The sequence below is a fragment of the Saimiri boliviensis genome, chromosome 10, assembly GCF_048565385.1.
Source record: "Saimiri boliviensis isolate mSaiBol1 chromosome 10, mSaiBol1.pri, whole genome shotgun sequence".
Taxonomy (NCBI): Eukaryota; Metazoa; Chordata; class Mammalia; order Primates; family Cebidae; genus Saimiri; species Saimiri boliviensis.
In genome coordinates this window covers 8,871,466-8,887,679 of record NC_133458.1, presented here as the reverse complement: position 1 = coordinate 8,887,679, position 16,214 = coordinate 8,871,466, and the positions used below count along the sequence as shown (strand labels likewise).

The window sequence follows — 16,214 nt, the reverse complement described above, 5'->3', positions numbered from 1 at the left end:
TTTATCTTCTCTAACGAACTTCCCATACTCTCCACTTCACTTTCACCCTCTGCACAGTGGGTACTTTGGGCTTGTCCTACATTTTTTCAACTTTCTTCTCTTCTTCCCTTTCCTCTTTTACTAGTCATTGGTTTTAAAAGGGAGATGCGTTAACAGAGAGGACCCAGTCCCATGCTGACCCCAAACCATCAGCTCAGCACAACTGGAAGAGCCAGGACCAGGTACAGAGGCTGGCTATTTGAGCCCTGAAGCTCGGGCCTCCAGTATCCCATGAATTAGGACCAGGATCTCTCCCTCATCAGGTTGGCAAAAATGTAATTACAGAAACTGTGCAAAGATGTAAGGAAACAGCTTCTTCATAGCTGCTGCTGGGCACACCTGGTAGCACTGGGGTCCCCCTGGTGAGAGCCATATGGCAATGGAGAAATGAAATCAAGCCTACGATATGGTGAGGTCACTGCTGGGTCTGTTTCCTAGAGAAGCATCCCCACAGGGCCACAAAGAGACACACCCAGGAATGCTCACCACAGTGTCGCTTGTGAGCGCGAAAAATCAGAAAAAGCTTAAGTGTCAATCAGTGGAGGAATGGAAAATAAATTACGACATAGTTGCTTCTGGAATATTAAGCATCTGTTAAGAGGAATTAACTTGATCTACATGTAACAACATGGATAGGTCTAAAACACAGAATAATGAATGATAAATACAAAGACATCTATGTAATTTTCAAAACACACAAAAAAATATATTGTTTACAACTACGAATACACACAGGAGGTGTTTTAAAATGTGGATAGAGGTCAGGCGCAGTGGCTCACACCTGTAATCCCAGCACTTTGAGAGGCCGAGGTGGGCGGATCACGAGGTCAGGCAATCGAGACCATCCTGGCTAACATGGTGAAACCCTGTCTCTCCTAAAAACACAAAAAATTAGCCAGGCATGCTGGTATGCACCTGTAGTCCCAGCTACTCAGGAGGCTGAGGTAGGAGAATCACAGGAACCTCGGAGTGAGCCAAGATCATACCACTGCACTCCAGCCTGGGCGACAGAGCAAGACTACATGTCCAAAAAAAAAAAAAAATGTGGATAGAAAAAAATAAACATAGACAATTCAGGACAAGTGGTTGCCCTAGGGAGACCTAAAAACGGATTTAAATGTTATCAAAAGTACATTCTGTCACATGCGCACCCGCACACACACACACACACGTTTTAAATTACAAAGCACAGCATACATTTAGCAAATAGTTATTGAATTCCTACTCCGTGCTAGGCAGTATTATAGATGCCTAGAATGATTTTATGAAGAAAACAGATAAAAAATTTTTGTACTTTTGAAATTGACATTCTAATGAGGGAGACCTGACATATGATGAATCTGTAAATAGGAAACATATACATTACATGATGCTGTCTGACAGGAAGACCTGGAAGAAAGGAGGCCTGGAGTCCTGGGTTGGGAGAGGCTGCAGTATCAGTGATGGGAAAGGCCTGAAGTTGGGACCTGTCTGAGGAGCACTCCCGGCAGAGGGCAATGCACAGGGCAGAGGGTACAGCACTGGGGATGGTACAGCTGGGCAGAGAGTGAGAGAAAAGTGAAGGAGGGGAGCTGACAGCGTGGGTCAGATGGAAAGCCAGCACTTGGGCCTAAAAAGAATCACTCTGCTGGGCTGAGATGAGACTTGGCGGGTGGGTGGGGATCAGGGCAGGAGCAGAGGGGCTGGTGGCAACCTCAGCAATAGACAATGGGTCTGGGTGTCAGAGAGGAGGGGACGAGGCGTAGACAGACTCTGGGAGAACCTAGCAGGGAAGGCCAGTAGTGTTTCTGTGGGGTGGATGTGGATGTGGAGGAGGGGTCAGAAAGGACTCCTGGGGTTTTCCCTGCAAGTAGAAGGATGGAGCTGCCATTTACTGGGATTCGGAGAATGAGGGAGCAGCAGTCGGTTCAGGGAAGATAGGCACTCAGCTCTGGGAATGTTTAGGGGTAAGCCTATAAAACACTCATGTGGAGATGCAGGCCAGGCAGCTGGGCATGCGGAATTTGGGGCAAAGGTCCAGGTTTGAGGCACACATTCCTACATGGTACATGTGGCCCCATGACCCTGGGGGACAAAACACAGGAGCGGAGAGAGGGTGTGAGGAAACAAGTTGTGGAGAAAGGGTGTGAGCACCGAGGGCGCTCTGGGGCCAACAGGCCCCACAGGACAATAGGAACCAGCAAAAAAAGATCAGTGAGGGTGGGTGGCAGGTGGGGATAGAGTGAGCAACGCAGCAAGTGTTACAAACAGGCTAAGAAAAACAGACCTTTCAGCACCATGGAGGGCCCTGGTAACTGAGGTTGGAGAGGTTTTGGTGGAAGCGGTGAGAGAACAGGAGGGAAGTGCAGATGTTCCCGAGGGGCTCTGCACAAAGGGGAGTGGAGAAGCAGGCAGTGACTGCAGGGGTAGGGGTCAAGGCAGGATTGCTTGTGCTGCTCTGGAGAAGGTGGCATGGGTTGGGATGCAGTGCCAGCTGCAAGTACAGCTTTGGCTGGAGAGTCAACAGTTCAGCAGCCAGGCGCGGTGGCTCAAGCCTATAATCCCAGCACTTTGGGAGGCTGAGGCGGGTGGATCACAAGGTCAAGAGATTGAGACCATCCTGGTCAACATGGTGAAACCCCGTCTCTACTAAAAATACAAAACATTAGCTGGGCATGGTGGCGCATGCCTGTAATCCCAGCTACTCAGGAGGCTGAGGCAGGAGAATTGCCTGAACCCAGGAGTCAGAGGTTGCGGTGAGCCGAGATCGCGCCATTGCACTCCAGCCTGGGTAACAAGAGTGAAACTCCGTCTCAAAAAAAAAAAAAAAAAAAAAAAAAACAGTTCAGCAGTCACAGGAGTGATGGCAGAGGAGGGCGCACAGGTGCAGGCAGATGGCATGGGGAGGGCTGTGTGAGTGGTGTATTTCTCTTGAATTAAAAAAGGGGGGTTAAAATATAAAACCATTCTTAGCTGTGCCCCATACAGAAACAGATAAGCTAGGTGTGGTCCTCAGCCACAGTTCGGCGGCCCCTGGGCTAGGGAGACGCAGTGTGACTGGGTGGCAGAGCGCCCACTGAAGTTGCTGGTCGTGGATGTCACGTGACACCAGCAGCCAGCTTGCCTGGTTCTCTGCAGCCACGTACAGCTGCTTGGCTGCAGGTGCAGAGCACCGATGGATTTCACCAGGTGGATGCAAGGAGCAACAGAAGGGAAGGGCACTGAGGCTGTGTGCAAGCGGGGACCACAATGATGGGCATGGGGGGAGATGATGAGCAAGGCAGTGAAAAGGCAGCAAGATGGATGCCCTGCAGGTCTTAAGGGCTGGAAAACTGCTGGAATCAGGACACCAGACAGGGAAGTGGAGGGGTGGTGGGAGGCGGCCCGGGAGTGGTGTGCTGGAGATAGAGAGGATCAGGGAGGAGGGTGCAGTCACTGTCATCAGAGTCAGGGATGGCCATGGGGCAGGGGAAGCGGGCACAGAACTATCCGCATGGAGGCTGCCATGGCCACAACTGAGAGCAGGAAGAATGACAAGAGAGGGAAGGTCTGCAGAGGCAGCAAAAATACGAGAAATGAGACCCAGAGGCAGGGTCTCCAGAGAGGGAGTGAGGGTGGCAGAGGCGCAATCATGAGGGGTGATGACCCTGTCCCCAGTAGGCCCGGGCTGAGGGAGGCAGGGAAGAGGACGGCTGCAGTTCCCTGGAGCTCAGTCCGAGCAGGGAACACTCAGGGCCTGGCAGGTCTGCTGAGCCCTGAGTCCCATAAGGCTCAGTGGAGGGGGATGCAGGAGGTGAGAAGGGCAGGTGAGGTCTCACAAGCGGATGGGCCAGGCCAAACATGGTGAGGGATGAGCTGTGATTCCCGGTTTCCTGGACAAAGAGGACAGGGATAAAGGCCACACGGGACCCCTGCCGACAGGCTCAAGGTGGACAGTGGAGTTTGTCTCTACTCATCTTGTCTACTGGTGGGTAGAGGCCACGGATGCTGCTGAACATCGTACGGTGCAGACAGAGTGTGGCGGGGTCTTACCAGCAACCAACATAATTTGGGGGACTTCTTTACTCTCATTTAATGATGACGTGGAAGCGAGGGAAGCCTCCACACACAGCGTAAACACAACGAAACCTACCCACTCAGAACCTCCCACCCAGGCTAGGAGGCTGGATGTGCCTGGGTTGTAACCCTCTTTTCCAGCCTGACGCTATCTGTTCTCAGCCATCTTTCTGTCCTCTAGTGCTCAGCACTGTCCTTGACACCTAGAAGATTCCCAAAATGCATCTGTGGAACTAAACTGTGAATGAACTGATGACCACTGGCAAAGCGGCCAGCTCGGAACATGCTTCTGCCCTTAGGAAAGTGCCAATCTAATCGAGATGAGATGACAAACATGGGAGACGCGTTTGATTTCACACAAGTGGAGCACAGGAGGCCCCTGCGTAACACCACCTTTCTCAGTGTCAGACGAAAGGGAAAACCAAGGCAGGTGGGATGGTCAAGGGCGAGTCTTCGGAGGAATCAGGGTCCAGCCTGCTAGAGGTGTGGTCTCCCTGGTCAAATGACCCAGCAGGTCTTCACTTCACTTAAGGAATTTCATTTTTCGCCTGTGTCCACCTGTCTTTCTATTAACTTTCACAGGTGCTAAGTAGCTCCAGGGAAATCTGAGACACTGATATGTGGTAACCAGATTCACTTTAAATAAATGTGTGCTTCTAATCAACCGAACCATATGGCTGACCAATGGGTGTATATTCTACAACTGCTACTGCTTTAAATTCAGGTTGAAGACAGGCGCAGTGGCTCATACCCGTAATCCCAGTGCTTTGGGTGGCTGAGGCAGACAGATGGCCTAAGATTAGGAGTTCAAGACTAGCCTGGCCAACACGGTGAAACCCTGAGTCTAAAAAACTACAAAAATTAGCTGGGCATGATGGCAGGTACCAGTAATCCCAGCTACCTGGGAAGCTAAGGCAGAAGAATTGCTTAAACCCAGGAGACAAGAGATTACAGTGAGCCAAGACAGCACCACTGCACTCCAGCCTGGGTGACAGAGGGAGACTGAATCTCAAATAAAAATGAATACATTAATTCATCAATTAATTAAGATTGGTTCTCAGAGGCAAGTCTGACTCTCTGCAAAGCTTTGAATTAATCTTGGTTTCAATACACAGTTGACCCTTGAAAAACATGGTTTTGAACTATGCAGGCCTACTGATAAGTGAATTTCCTTTTCCTCTGCCACCCCTGAGACAGCAAGAACAACCCCTCCTCTCCCTCCTCAGCCTACTCAGTCTGAAGGTGACGCTGAGGATGATGACGTTATGATGACCTACCTCCACTTAATGAGTAGTAAATATATTTCCTTTTCCTTATTTTCCTAATATTTTTTCTGTAGCTTATTCAAAGTATACAATACATAGTTAACTAGGACATATAAAATATGTGTTATTGACTATAAATAGTATCATTAAGGCTTCTGGTCAACAGGAGACCATTAGCAGTTAACTTTCAGGTGAGTCAAAAGTTAGACATAGACCTTGGGCTGCCTGGGATCGGGGTCTGTCACCCCTGGCCCCTGTGTTGTTCAAGAGTCGACTATTCTCCTGCCTTCCCTCTCAGTGTCCTCCTCTCCCTCCCGCCATCTGTGCCCTGGCGTTGTCTCTTCCTACAAGAACAGGTTTGTCACCTGTTTCCCTGATAGAAAGTGTTCATTTCTGGAGCATTAGCTGAGTAAATCAGAGGTTAAAACTCCACCATAAAAAAACTCAGACTAAAAGCAAGTAAGTTTGACGTGTCTCCTTGGCTCTCTCTGGAAAGAGCACACCGTTCCTGGCCTTTCTGTCTGTCTCCCGCAGATCACCTGATGCCTCCCTGGCCTTCTCCCAGCCCTTACCTGGACTGGGGTCCACAGGAACATCTGGAATCTTGGGGCCGGGGCGGCGCCAGCTGCAGGGCTCCTTCCCTTGTTCAATCTGGGAGAGGACCTCGGGCTTGGAGATGGCGTAGTCTGAGGAAAGACAGAAGGTTAGTTTTTGCCTCGTTCCAGTCAGAGCTGGGGACAGTCAGCCCGGAAAACCAGCAATGGTCTAAAAAGGAAATCTCTTGACTGTCACAGAGCAGGAGCTCTCAGACACAGGCAGTTTTGCTCCCCGGGGACGTTCGGCAACATCTGGACACAATTCTGATTGCTGTGCCCAGGGCTTGGGGAGAGGTGACTGGCATCTGGGGGTAGAGGTCAGGGCTGCTGCTGAACATCCTACAATGCAGAGGATGGCCCCGACACAGAATCACCCGGTCCCAAATGTCAGCAGCGCCAGAGTGAAGAAACTGCCACAGAGCGTGCATGTGAAACTGTGGCACATTTGTGCTGACGAAATGTCACCTCACGACTGCACCGGCTCCCGTCCTCTCTATCAGGCCTCACTGCCCTCAGCTCCGGGGTCACACAGAAACCATCGGGAAGAGGAAATCAGCCCAGGAAGAAATAGAGTCCAGGCCCTTCCTGGGCAGGATCAAATGAGAGCAGCAGTAGCCCCAGGGGCTGAGGGAAGCAGAGTTCTGAGGCACGAAGAAAATGTCTGCTGCAAGCAGCACCGTCTGCCCATGGTCTCCACTGACCTCGAGGCATGGTGCCGTAAGGGCCACGCATCTCTGCAGAAGGCTGAAAGAAAGTCTTTCTCAAATGTGAGTGGATTATATACTGGATCTGAGAGCAGGAGGGGCCTTCCCTGCTCCAAGTCAGCACCAATAGAAAGGTCCACACCCTGGGCCTGCGGAGAAGAGATGCCACCACCTCTCCCAGCCTGGCATTCTGGGAAACTCAACACAGAGGGGAGCTTTTGATTCCATCACCCAGGGCTCATCTTTCATAGGAAGTAACAACTTGCAAGGTCAACAACGTTTCTGGTGATTTACATATTTACAGTGCCACGAAAATAGCCACGTGGAGGGAGAAGTACAAGGACTTGTAAAATCCCATTTAACAGAGAAATGAGTGTCAGGCCTTACCCAGGGAGACCAGCATCTCGTGGTTGCCCCTCATCACATGCTTGTAGAGTTCCTTCTGCCAGTCCTCCAGCTTGCCCCACTCCTGCTCGGAGAAATACACGGCCACATCATCAAAGGTCACGGGCACCTAGAACCACAAATGTCATACTTGCTCATGCATGGGTTCAAAGGCTCAGCCTCTCAGACTCCCATACCACAACGCATCCTGAGGCTACCTTGGGGGCCTGCCCCTTGCTTCCTGGGTGCAGTCGCAGGATCCAGAAGTTCCTGCTGGGCTCCAGCTGCCTCTGCAGCAGCTCGTACTACCACACGGCTTTGCCCTCAGCTGGTTCCCGAACTCCACGGCTGTCTTCTCGCAGTCGGCCAGCTTCTTCTCAGCCATTCCGGTTCGACCTTCTAAGGAAAGCAGGCGAACAGCCTGTGATTCAATCTTCCTCTCCATGGCCTGAATCGTGGCTGCCATTGTCCACGGAGAAATCTTTCAGAAACAAGAGAAACAACATCATTCATTCCACCCATTGTCTTCATTGATCCCCTCTCTCCCTAAGCACAGGGGAGCTGGGCTGGGAACTCACGTGTGTGGACAAGTGGGGCCATCCCGTACCATATGCCAGATCTCAAGTTGGCAATCACTGCTTGGGTATCTTAGGTCTATGTCTGCGAGGGGGCCCTTGCTCCAGGCCTCTGCAGCACAATGTAGACCTCTATCATGGCACTTACCACCCTACACGGTAATTTATTCCCCATGCCTACACTGTGGGCTCCCTGAACATGGTACTGCATCTTTTCACGCCACAGTCCTTGACACATGGTTGGTACCCAGTGCAATCTTGCTATGTAAACAGTGACTTAGCATTGCTGGGCATTTAATGGAGAAATGGTAAACTGCAGATTTACCAGAGCCCAGCCTGCCCCTCCTGTCTTCATTATACAGGAACTGACTACTGATGACCCAGCAAAAAAATCCAGCTGGTTCACTAAAACAGCGCAAAGAAGAGTATTGCTCAATATTTTTATTTTAAAGCATTTCATGTCCTCTGTTAATAAACATAAAAATCGAATGGCCAGTTCCTATTCCCCCAGGACAGTCTCATTTTGTTCCCTTCCCATCTGCCCCTCCCCCACAAGCTAAAGTCCCCACGACTGCAAACCTCCATTGGCCAGTTAGGTTTTTTGACACTGCATGAGCCCCAAAAGATTCTTTCTCTTTCCCCAATTCCCACCCCCTCAAGGTTAAAACGATGGCCTCATACATGTTCGTAGCCGCCCCAGGGGCAGTAACATGCCCTACAGTCTGGTGAGAAAGATTGACATATGTCACAAAGTTACACTTACATATGGGCAATAACCATCTTAATTAAAGACAAGGGGATTCCCTGTCATTGGAAACATTCACATGGCATATTAGTGACCGGCAGCTGGTGACAAGGAAGAACAGGCACATTTTGCCTTAGGTGGCAAGCTAGACTACTTGAGCCACCCGTATCTGAAGGGACCTACAGGGCAGAGAGGAGCTCCCAGTATCCATGCCCAAAGACTGACGCCTCCTTAGGACGTTCTGCAAAAGAATCCCTCAACTAGAGATTGGTGACTATTAGCAAAATGAAGAAGTGGCTACTAGAAACCAGTGTGGATTGACTTAGAGAAAGTCATTGAGAACTAGCGTGTAAACGGACACCTCAAAAAACAGAGACAAAATGAGAGTTTCAGCAGAGGCCCAAAAAAACTTGTCCAGGACAGAGGTCAAAAGCCTGTCCGGCTGTTTGGAATGAAGCAGGGATCCAAAGACGGTAGGACTCTAAGGGGTCTTCAAGATTAGGAGGTTCTGGACAGGCAAAACTGTTTCTAGGCAAAAACCTGAATGTGGGTGGGGGTCCTGCTCTCAAAGAGTAGGTCCCACAGGCACCTGGGTGGGCCGACTTGGTTGTGGGCTTGAGTCTGCCCTCCACCTAAGCCACTGTTCCTTCCCTCGCCTCTCCTTTCTCAGATCAATCCCTGTCACGTGATCCCAGACGCCAAGCGTTTACTCCGGAAGCATCCCTGTACCTGGTCACCAGCTTCCCATCCGCTGAAATCCTACCCATCCTCCAAGTGCATTATTACAGTCTTCGTGTGGCATGAAAGGGATCGCTGCATAAACTACTTTATCAGGAAAATATTCATCTTTTATACATGGACAACAGGATGCACGGTTTTCTTACAACTGTGATGGGGCCAGGAAGCCCTGTGTGAGGCCTTCACACCACGAGGTGGGAGGTGGCAACTGTGCGCTGCCCATTCCAGCCCAGCTTCTTACTGACTGGTGGCTGGAATATGTGGGGCTGTCCTTAGACTCCTGCCTGGGGAGCCCAAACTCTTTGCTTGAGAGAAGCTGATGGTAAGAGGAGCCAGATCCCTCACCCGCTGCCCACCCGCAGGATCAAGCCCCGGCATGCAGGCCCCTTCCTAGTCTCCGCAGCCTCCTCTCCCACTGCCTCCGAACCAAAAGCATCTTCTCCAAGCTCATGGGACTGCATTCTGTTCCTGCGTTGCAGAATATTCAGGAGACTGGACAGACCAATGGGTGAAACAGGAGGATTTTATTAAGGTGGCCACAGGCTCAGCGGATTAGCATCCCAAGGCTGAGCGCCTAACAAAGACAGGGCTTGACTTTTATACATGTAGGATGCCTTAGCAGTTAACAGGTTTACAGCAGCCAGAACACAGGACAGTTAATTAATTTGTAACATGTCTTGTGATGTATGTTACATTTGAAAATAGCATTCTGAGAAACACATTGTACATTCTTTGGGTGTTATCTTGCCCTGTGACCTTGCAGCTGGTCAGCAAGAAAAACAGGAGTCTTGAGATGCCTGGGAACTTTGCTGAGAAGGTGGGGAGAATAGATAAGGTAGGTTTTACAGGGAGTTAATTAATTTCCAGCAGAGCTAGGGGTTAGATTTTATATCGAATACAACACAGTAAACTTTATTATGCAGCAATTACAGCTATTATTATTATTGTTTCATTTCCCTCTTCCCCTGAACACGCCCTGCTCTGTCCGGTCTCTCTACCCCTTTGCCCAGGCACTCCTCCCTCCCTGAAAGCTCCACCGGTCTAGCTCGACCTCATGAAATCCTAGCCTCCCCTAAAAGCCCGGCTCAAACCACAGAGGCGCAGAGCATCACGCCAGGAGGGGTGAGCAGCGGCACCAGGCGGCCCCCTGACGCTCCTTCCCCTGCAGCCCACCACTTGGCATGGGGCGGCCCCGGCGCGGGGACAACCGTTCTGCCGGCGCTCGGGCTCGGCCTGGAGTTGGGGGGCCCGGCCGGCAAGAGCGGCAGGTCCCCCGGCGGACCTCGCGCCCCGTTCCCCGGAGTCCCAAGCGCGGTATTACGGCCAGGCCGCCCCGGGCCCCCAAGCCGCGCGCAGGCCGCCCTTACCTGAGCCGCGGCCCCACGCCTGACCTCCCAGTGCTCTCCACAGGCGGCGCCCGCCCCGCCCTGCCTCCGCCGCCACTCCTCCCTGGCCGCAACCGCCCTGCGCCGCCCGCAGACGCGCCAACGCCTTCAGCGCCCGGCGGGTCCGCACTGCATGCTGGGAGCCGGCGCCGGGGCCTGCCGACGAAGGCACGTGCGGTTTCCTGGAGGCAGCGCAGCCCCACAGCCCCACCTGCAGCACGGGAGGCGAACGGCAGGCACGGAGCCTGCCAGCTACCAGGAGCGGAATCGGCGACCCCTGGCCGACTCCTCGCCCCCTCCCCGACTGCCGGGTGCCAGCGCACACTCATTGCATTGGCCCCGCGACCCAAGCGGAGTGACTTGGTTACCAAAAGAGTCCCCCTCATGGGACCCGCCTGGCCGCGTCCACGGGCGAGCAGAGGCCTCCGGGCAGGGCGCCCCCGGGGGTGACCGCAGCAAGAGGGTCGCTCCCTGGTCCCGCTGGGTCCCGGCGCGCCCGAACAAGCACTTCTGCCGCCGGAGGTCCTAGGCCTGGAGGTTCGGGCTCTTTGTTGTGGGGGTCAGCTGTAAGTCACCCCATCTGTGTTTGAAATGGAATAAATACTTCCAACAATAGGAAGGAATATATTCGGTAAACCCGGTAGACACCATGTAGCATTTTCTACCAGGTATTTATTACAGTAAATATTTTTAATGGCATGAGCAGTGGAACGCAATACCATTACTGAACATTATTTTGGGGAAGAACTTGGTATGGACAGATGTTCATGATATTTTAAGCGAAAAAGCCTGTCCAGAACGATCCTGTCATTGTTTTAAAATTATGACATCATGTAGCATTATATACTGTGTACATGCATAGCTATAGTTTTGAAAGTTTGGAAGCATACATATATCAACATGGACAAAATAGTTTAATAGACCACAGGCCGTTTTTATGCATTTTCTAATTTACGTTTTAATTTTTCAATAACAAGGATAGAAAAATAAAAATTTAAAAGTCCTTAAGAGACTGGGGATGGAGGACGCCCTGGACCGGGGCTCCCACGTGGTTACAGAGGCTCATTGCCTTTCAGACTCCTGCGCTGAGTGGGGCTCTTTCCAGCGCGAGAAGCTGCGCCACCTGGTGCGGAGTCTATGGGACTTGCCGGGCCTAGGGACCAGGATCCGAACATTGTCCCTTAGTTTCTCTTCATCAGCGTGGGCTGAACACACATCTCGGGTATCATCCGGGTTGCATTCTTGTTTGTGTATAAAAATGGAATTGCCCCAAGAGTCACCTGACTCACCGTGTTGCCAATGCTCCTGCATTCGACTTTCTTCTTCCAGTCACAGACACAACCTAGCTGTTTTCTGATGCCTCCCGTCTCTCACCGATTGCCCCTCAAATGACGGGGTTCAGAGATTTCCTTCCCGGAGCCCCTGGCATCATTGCGTCTTTTGGAGTAAATCCCGCAAAGGGTAAAATCACCCTACTCATTCCATGAGCTGTAGGAGACCTGCCCCAGGGTTTTCCTGTTTTTTCCCTTCAGCTCTTCCACATGATTCCTTCCCCTGCAAGTAACACATCTCCGCTGCTGGAGGTGGACCCATGTTTTATGGATCTGAAGCTTGTGTAATCTGGGAGAACATGGTTAAGAAGAAGCCTCTGGATGTAGCAGGAGCAGCCTCGAGAAACAAAGCTCCTGGACACCTAATGGGAAGGAAGGGGTTTATTATTATTATTATTATTATTATTATTATTATTACGGCCAGGAGCCAGGCGATAATTTGTCTAAACCCAGCTCGTCTAACAAAAAGAGGCTTTGCCTTTATATAGGCTTACACTCTAGATATTACACATGAAAGAATCTTAGGTTTACAGCCTTAGAAAATGAGTTTTGGATTTACAGCTTTAGGAATTGCATGTGAAAAGGTTCTGGTCTCCTGATGGAGGAGTGGGGTGGGGGTTTGATCTTGTTTAAGTAAAAACAGTGTCTTCCAGAGAGTTTCCCTAATACCAAGCTTGCTATTTACAGGAAGGTGATTCAGGAGGCGCCAATGGCCAGCCTTTTCTCCTATTGAAATGCAGTGTGGAAGTCATGGGGGAGTTGATCCCAGATGCCTGGGTGTCCTTCCTCAGCAAAATTACAAATTTAGGAGGAGGCACAGAGCTGGTGCAGGGGAGGCATTCTGAACTTCCTTAACTTCATTGTAATGTTCTGGATTTAAAAAAAGAAAAAGCCAGCAGGGACATCAGAACACACTCGAGCCTTGTCTAGGCTGGAACATGAACACCAGGGATATTGTGGGGGGAACTGGGAGTCAGGAGACCTGTCAGTTCTGTTATTAACCGGTAGAGATCCTTGGGCAAGTTAGTCAGCACTTGACTCATATGTAAAATGAGGAGATTGGACTAGATCATTCTGCAAACGTCCCTGAGTCCAGCCTTCCTTTTACCACTTGATAGGGACCCTGTAGAAGACCACTGCTTCCTCTATCACTGTGGCCTTTCTGCGGGTCACTCTGCATAATTTACTTCTGTTATCAAGATTGAAGAAGGATCGGCTGCAAACAGACCTCTTGAACACCAAACAGGGAAGCAAATGGTGATTTATTTGGCCGGGAGCTGCAGCAGGTAAAAATACCTTAACAACAGAGCTCCCTGACAAAGAAAATCCTTGCCCTTTTGAAGGCTTACAATCCTAGAAATTACATGTGCTAGGGCAGGCATCCCCAAACTACCGGCCCGCGGGCCGCATGCGGCCCCCTGAGGCCATTTATCCGGCCCCCCGCCGCACTTCAGGAAGGGGCACCTCTTTCATTGGTGGTCGGTGAGAGGAGCACAGTATGTGGCGGCCCTCCAACGGTCTGAGGGACAGTGAACTGGCCCCCTGTGTAAAAAGTGTGGGGATGCCTGTCTAGGGTCTTGATCCATGAAGTAAGTGTGGGGTATGTGACTAGGTGGGGGTTTGATTGTGTTTAAGAAAAAACAATCCCATCCTGAAAGATTCCTCCATAGCATGCATTCGATCTATAGGCCGGCGATTAAGGGTGGCACCCGCTCTGGCAGGCTTCAGGTCTCCTATTGAAATGCAATGTAGAAGTCAAGGGGGAAGTGGTCTTAGAAGCTTAAGAGGATTAAGGGTCACCTTCCTCAAAGACAACAACATGTTGGTCAGTCCCTGCCATGTTGCCTGGAAGTGCTACTCCTGGATTGCCTTGGAACAGGGGTCTTATTCCTGTTTGAGGAGACAGAGATGTTACATCCATGGCAATATGGCTCCTAGGGGAACTAGGGCTTTCATGGTGTGTCCTGAAGGACATGAGCAGTGGAGCAAAGTGCAGTCTGGACTTAAGTGACCATCTCTGTGTTCCTTGAAGGAATGCGACATCATCATAGAAATCACTGTGGAAATCAGGGTTTTCCCAGGCCCTCAGACCAGGAGTGGAGAGGACTGGCTGGCTGCTGGCTGCCTTCTGAGTAGGTTGCCAGGGCTACAAGGCAAAGTACTGTGGGTAAAGGAGAAAATTCCAGTAGGAGGGAAAGGCAGTTCGCAGAAGGGACAGTTTACAACCTTCTGTGACAAGAGCAGAGGTGGGCCTTGGTACTGCTGAGGAAGTGAAAAGGAGCTAACCGAAGTGTTACTCCAAGTGTTCCTTCTAGACGGGACAGGGCTCTGTCTGCCATCAGAAAAGGTCACGTGGGAGGCTGTACACAGTGGCTCATACCTGTCATCCCAGCACTTTGGGAGGCCAAGGCAGGAGGATCGCTTGAGGCTAGGAGTTTGAGACTAGCCTGGGCAACATAGTGAGATGTCTTGCCAGGCGCAGTGGCTCACGCCTGTAATCCTAGCACTTTGGGAGGCCGAGGTGGGTGGATTACCTGAGGTCAGGAGTTCAAGACCAGCCTGGCCATCATGGTGAAACTCCATCTTAAAAAAATGAGATGTCTTCTCTACAAAAAAATAAAATAAAAAATATTAGCTGGGAATGGTGGCACACACCTGTGGTCCCAGTTAGTTGGGAGGCTGAGGCGGGAGGATTGCTTGAGCCCAGAAGTTGAAGGCTGCAGTGAGCTATGATTGTTTCACTGCACTCCAGCCTGGGTAACAGTACAATACCCTGTTGCTTAAAAAAAAAAATGAAAGAGTCAAGTGGCGTTGTCCTCTAGCAACATATTTTGGTCCTTAAAACTAGGTTGACACTGGCCCTTTTAAGGCTTTTGGAGATTCCAAAATCTACTTAGCTACCCAGTTCTCACTATTTCTTGGAGTTGCTCCTTCTTCATCATTCTCCATGGATATTAACTGAAGAAGTGGAAGTTGGAAGAATCATCTTTTGTCCTGGATTAGAGTTGTGTTGAAAATGCCCTGAATGGAATACTTGGCTAGGAGAGCCAGGCCCAACTCTGTCACTGAGTGTGTTAGAACAGACACCTCAGTCACACGGAGTTTCTCTTGTAGGTGCCCACCATGACAGGCACTGGAGGCTCACCCTGAAGGCCATTCTAGCAGCCAGTGGCAGTGTTTTCCAGGCTGCCACCTGCACCCAAGGACTCAAGGCAGGGAAGACACAGGCTCCGGGGTATTTGAGGAGGGGGATTGCCTCTTGTTATGTACAAGGTCAGTGAGTTTTCACTCAGGCGGGTCCTAGGAGCTTCCCTTGTGAAGTGGCAACTCATAGGTTACTGGTAATCTGGGTGTGACGGTACAAGTCAAAGACTTTAACTAACCCATACGCTAGTAGTATGGGGGATGGCTCAGGGGTAGAGTACTGGACTGCAGGTTGATGAGACACCAGTTCAGATCCAGATAACCCCTCTGCATTTTCAGTTTTGACATTTTAAATAGGTGCCTATGTTTTAACTTCTTTTTTATTAGACACTAGAGTAAAGATTTCATTTTTTTTCTGAAACCAGCAAATGTTGAGGCTAGAATGTGGTGGTTTTAAACATGTTAGGGAGAAATGAGACATCAGTCAATGTGTGTGAGATGTACATTGGTTCAGTCTGAACCAATGGATTCATGAACAGAAAAACAAACCAATAGAAAAATGTCTAAACTGAAACAAAGAAAGGTAAAGAATGGATAAAAAGAAAAGGAAAATAGGATATAAATGGGAAACAGTTAAAAGTTCTTACATGTTATTCAAATCCCAAAAGGAGATAAGAAAGTGTATAACACAAAATCAAGATGTGAAATGATAATTGACAAGCATTTTCCAAACCTAATGAAAAATATCAACTCACTTATTAAAGAAATTCAGTTAGTCAAAAGGAAAAAAAAAAAACCCACAAAGGAGACCATTAACACATTCCACAGGTGATGGAGGAAAAGACAAAAGACAAAACAAACAAACAAAGCCAAAAGAAACTATGCCTAGATATATTATCATAAAACCAGTTTTTAAAGAGAGAGGAAGAGGCTGGACCTGGTGGCTCATGCCTGTAATCTTAGCACTTTGGTAGGGCCAAGGTGGGCAGATCACTTGAGGTCAGTTCAAGACTAGCCTGGCCAAAGTGATGAAACCCTATCTATACTAAAAATACAAAAATTAGCCAGGCCTGGTGGCATGTGCCTGTAATCCCAGCTACTCAGGAGGTTGAGGCAGGAGAATCACTTGAATACCGGAGATGGAGGTTGCAGTGAGCCCATATCATGCCACTGCACTCCAGCCTGGGTGACATAATGAGACTTCATCTCATCTCAGAGAGAGAGAGAGAGAAAGAGAGAGAGAGAGAATGAGAGAGAGAGGAAGAGAAATCTG

At 50.1% G+C, this 16,214-nt stretch overlaps 1 protein-coding gene across 1 annotated transcript in view; it reads right to left on the bottom strand.

Moving 5' to 3' along the window:
• The window catches only part of LOC104651703 (uncharacterized), a 33,653-nt gene extending 22,012 nt beyond the window's left edge, over window positions 1-11,641 (bottom strand). The window contains 7 exon segments of the mRNA XM_074379878.1: window positions 5,912-6,025; window positions 7,027-7,153; window positions 7,242-7,339; window positions 7,342-7,504; window positions 10,449-10,572; window positions 10,723-10,991; window positions 11,615-11,641. Coding sequence (XP_074235979.1) covers window positions 5,912-6,025; window positions 7,027-7,153; window positions 7,242-7,339; window positions 7,342-7,504; window positions 10,449-10,572; window positions 10,723-10,991; window positions 11,615-11,641 — 922 coding nt within the window.
• Between the last annotated feature and the right edge of the window lie 4,573 nt (window positions 11,642-16,214).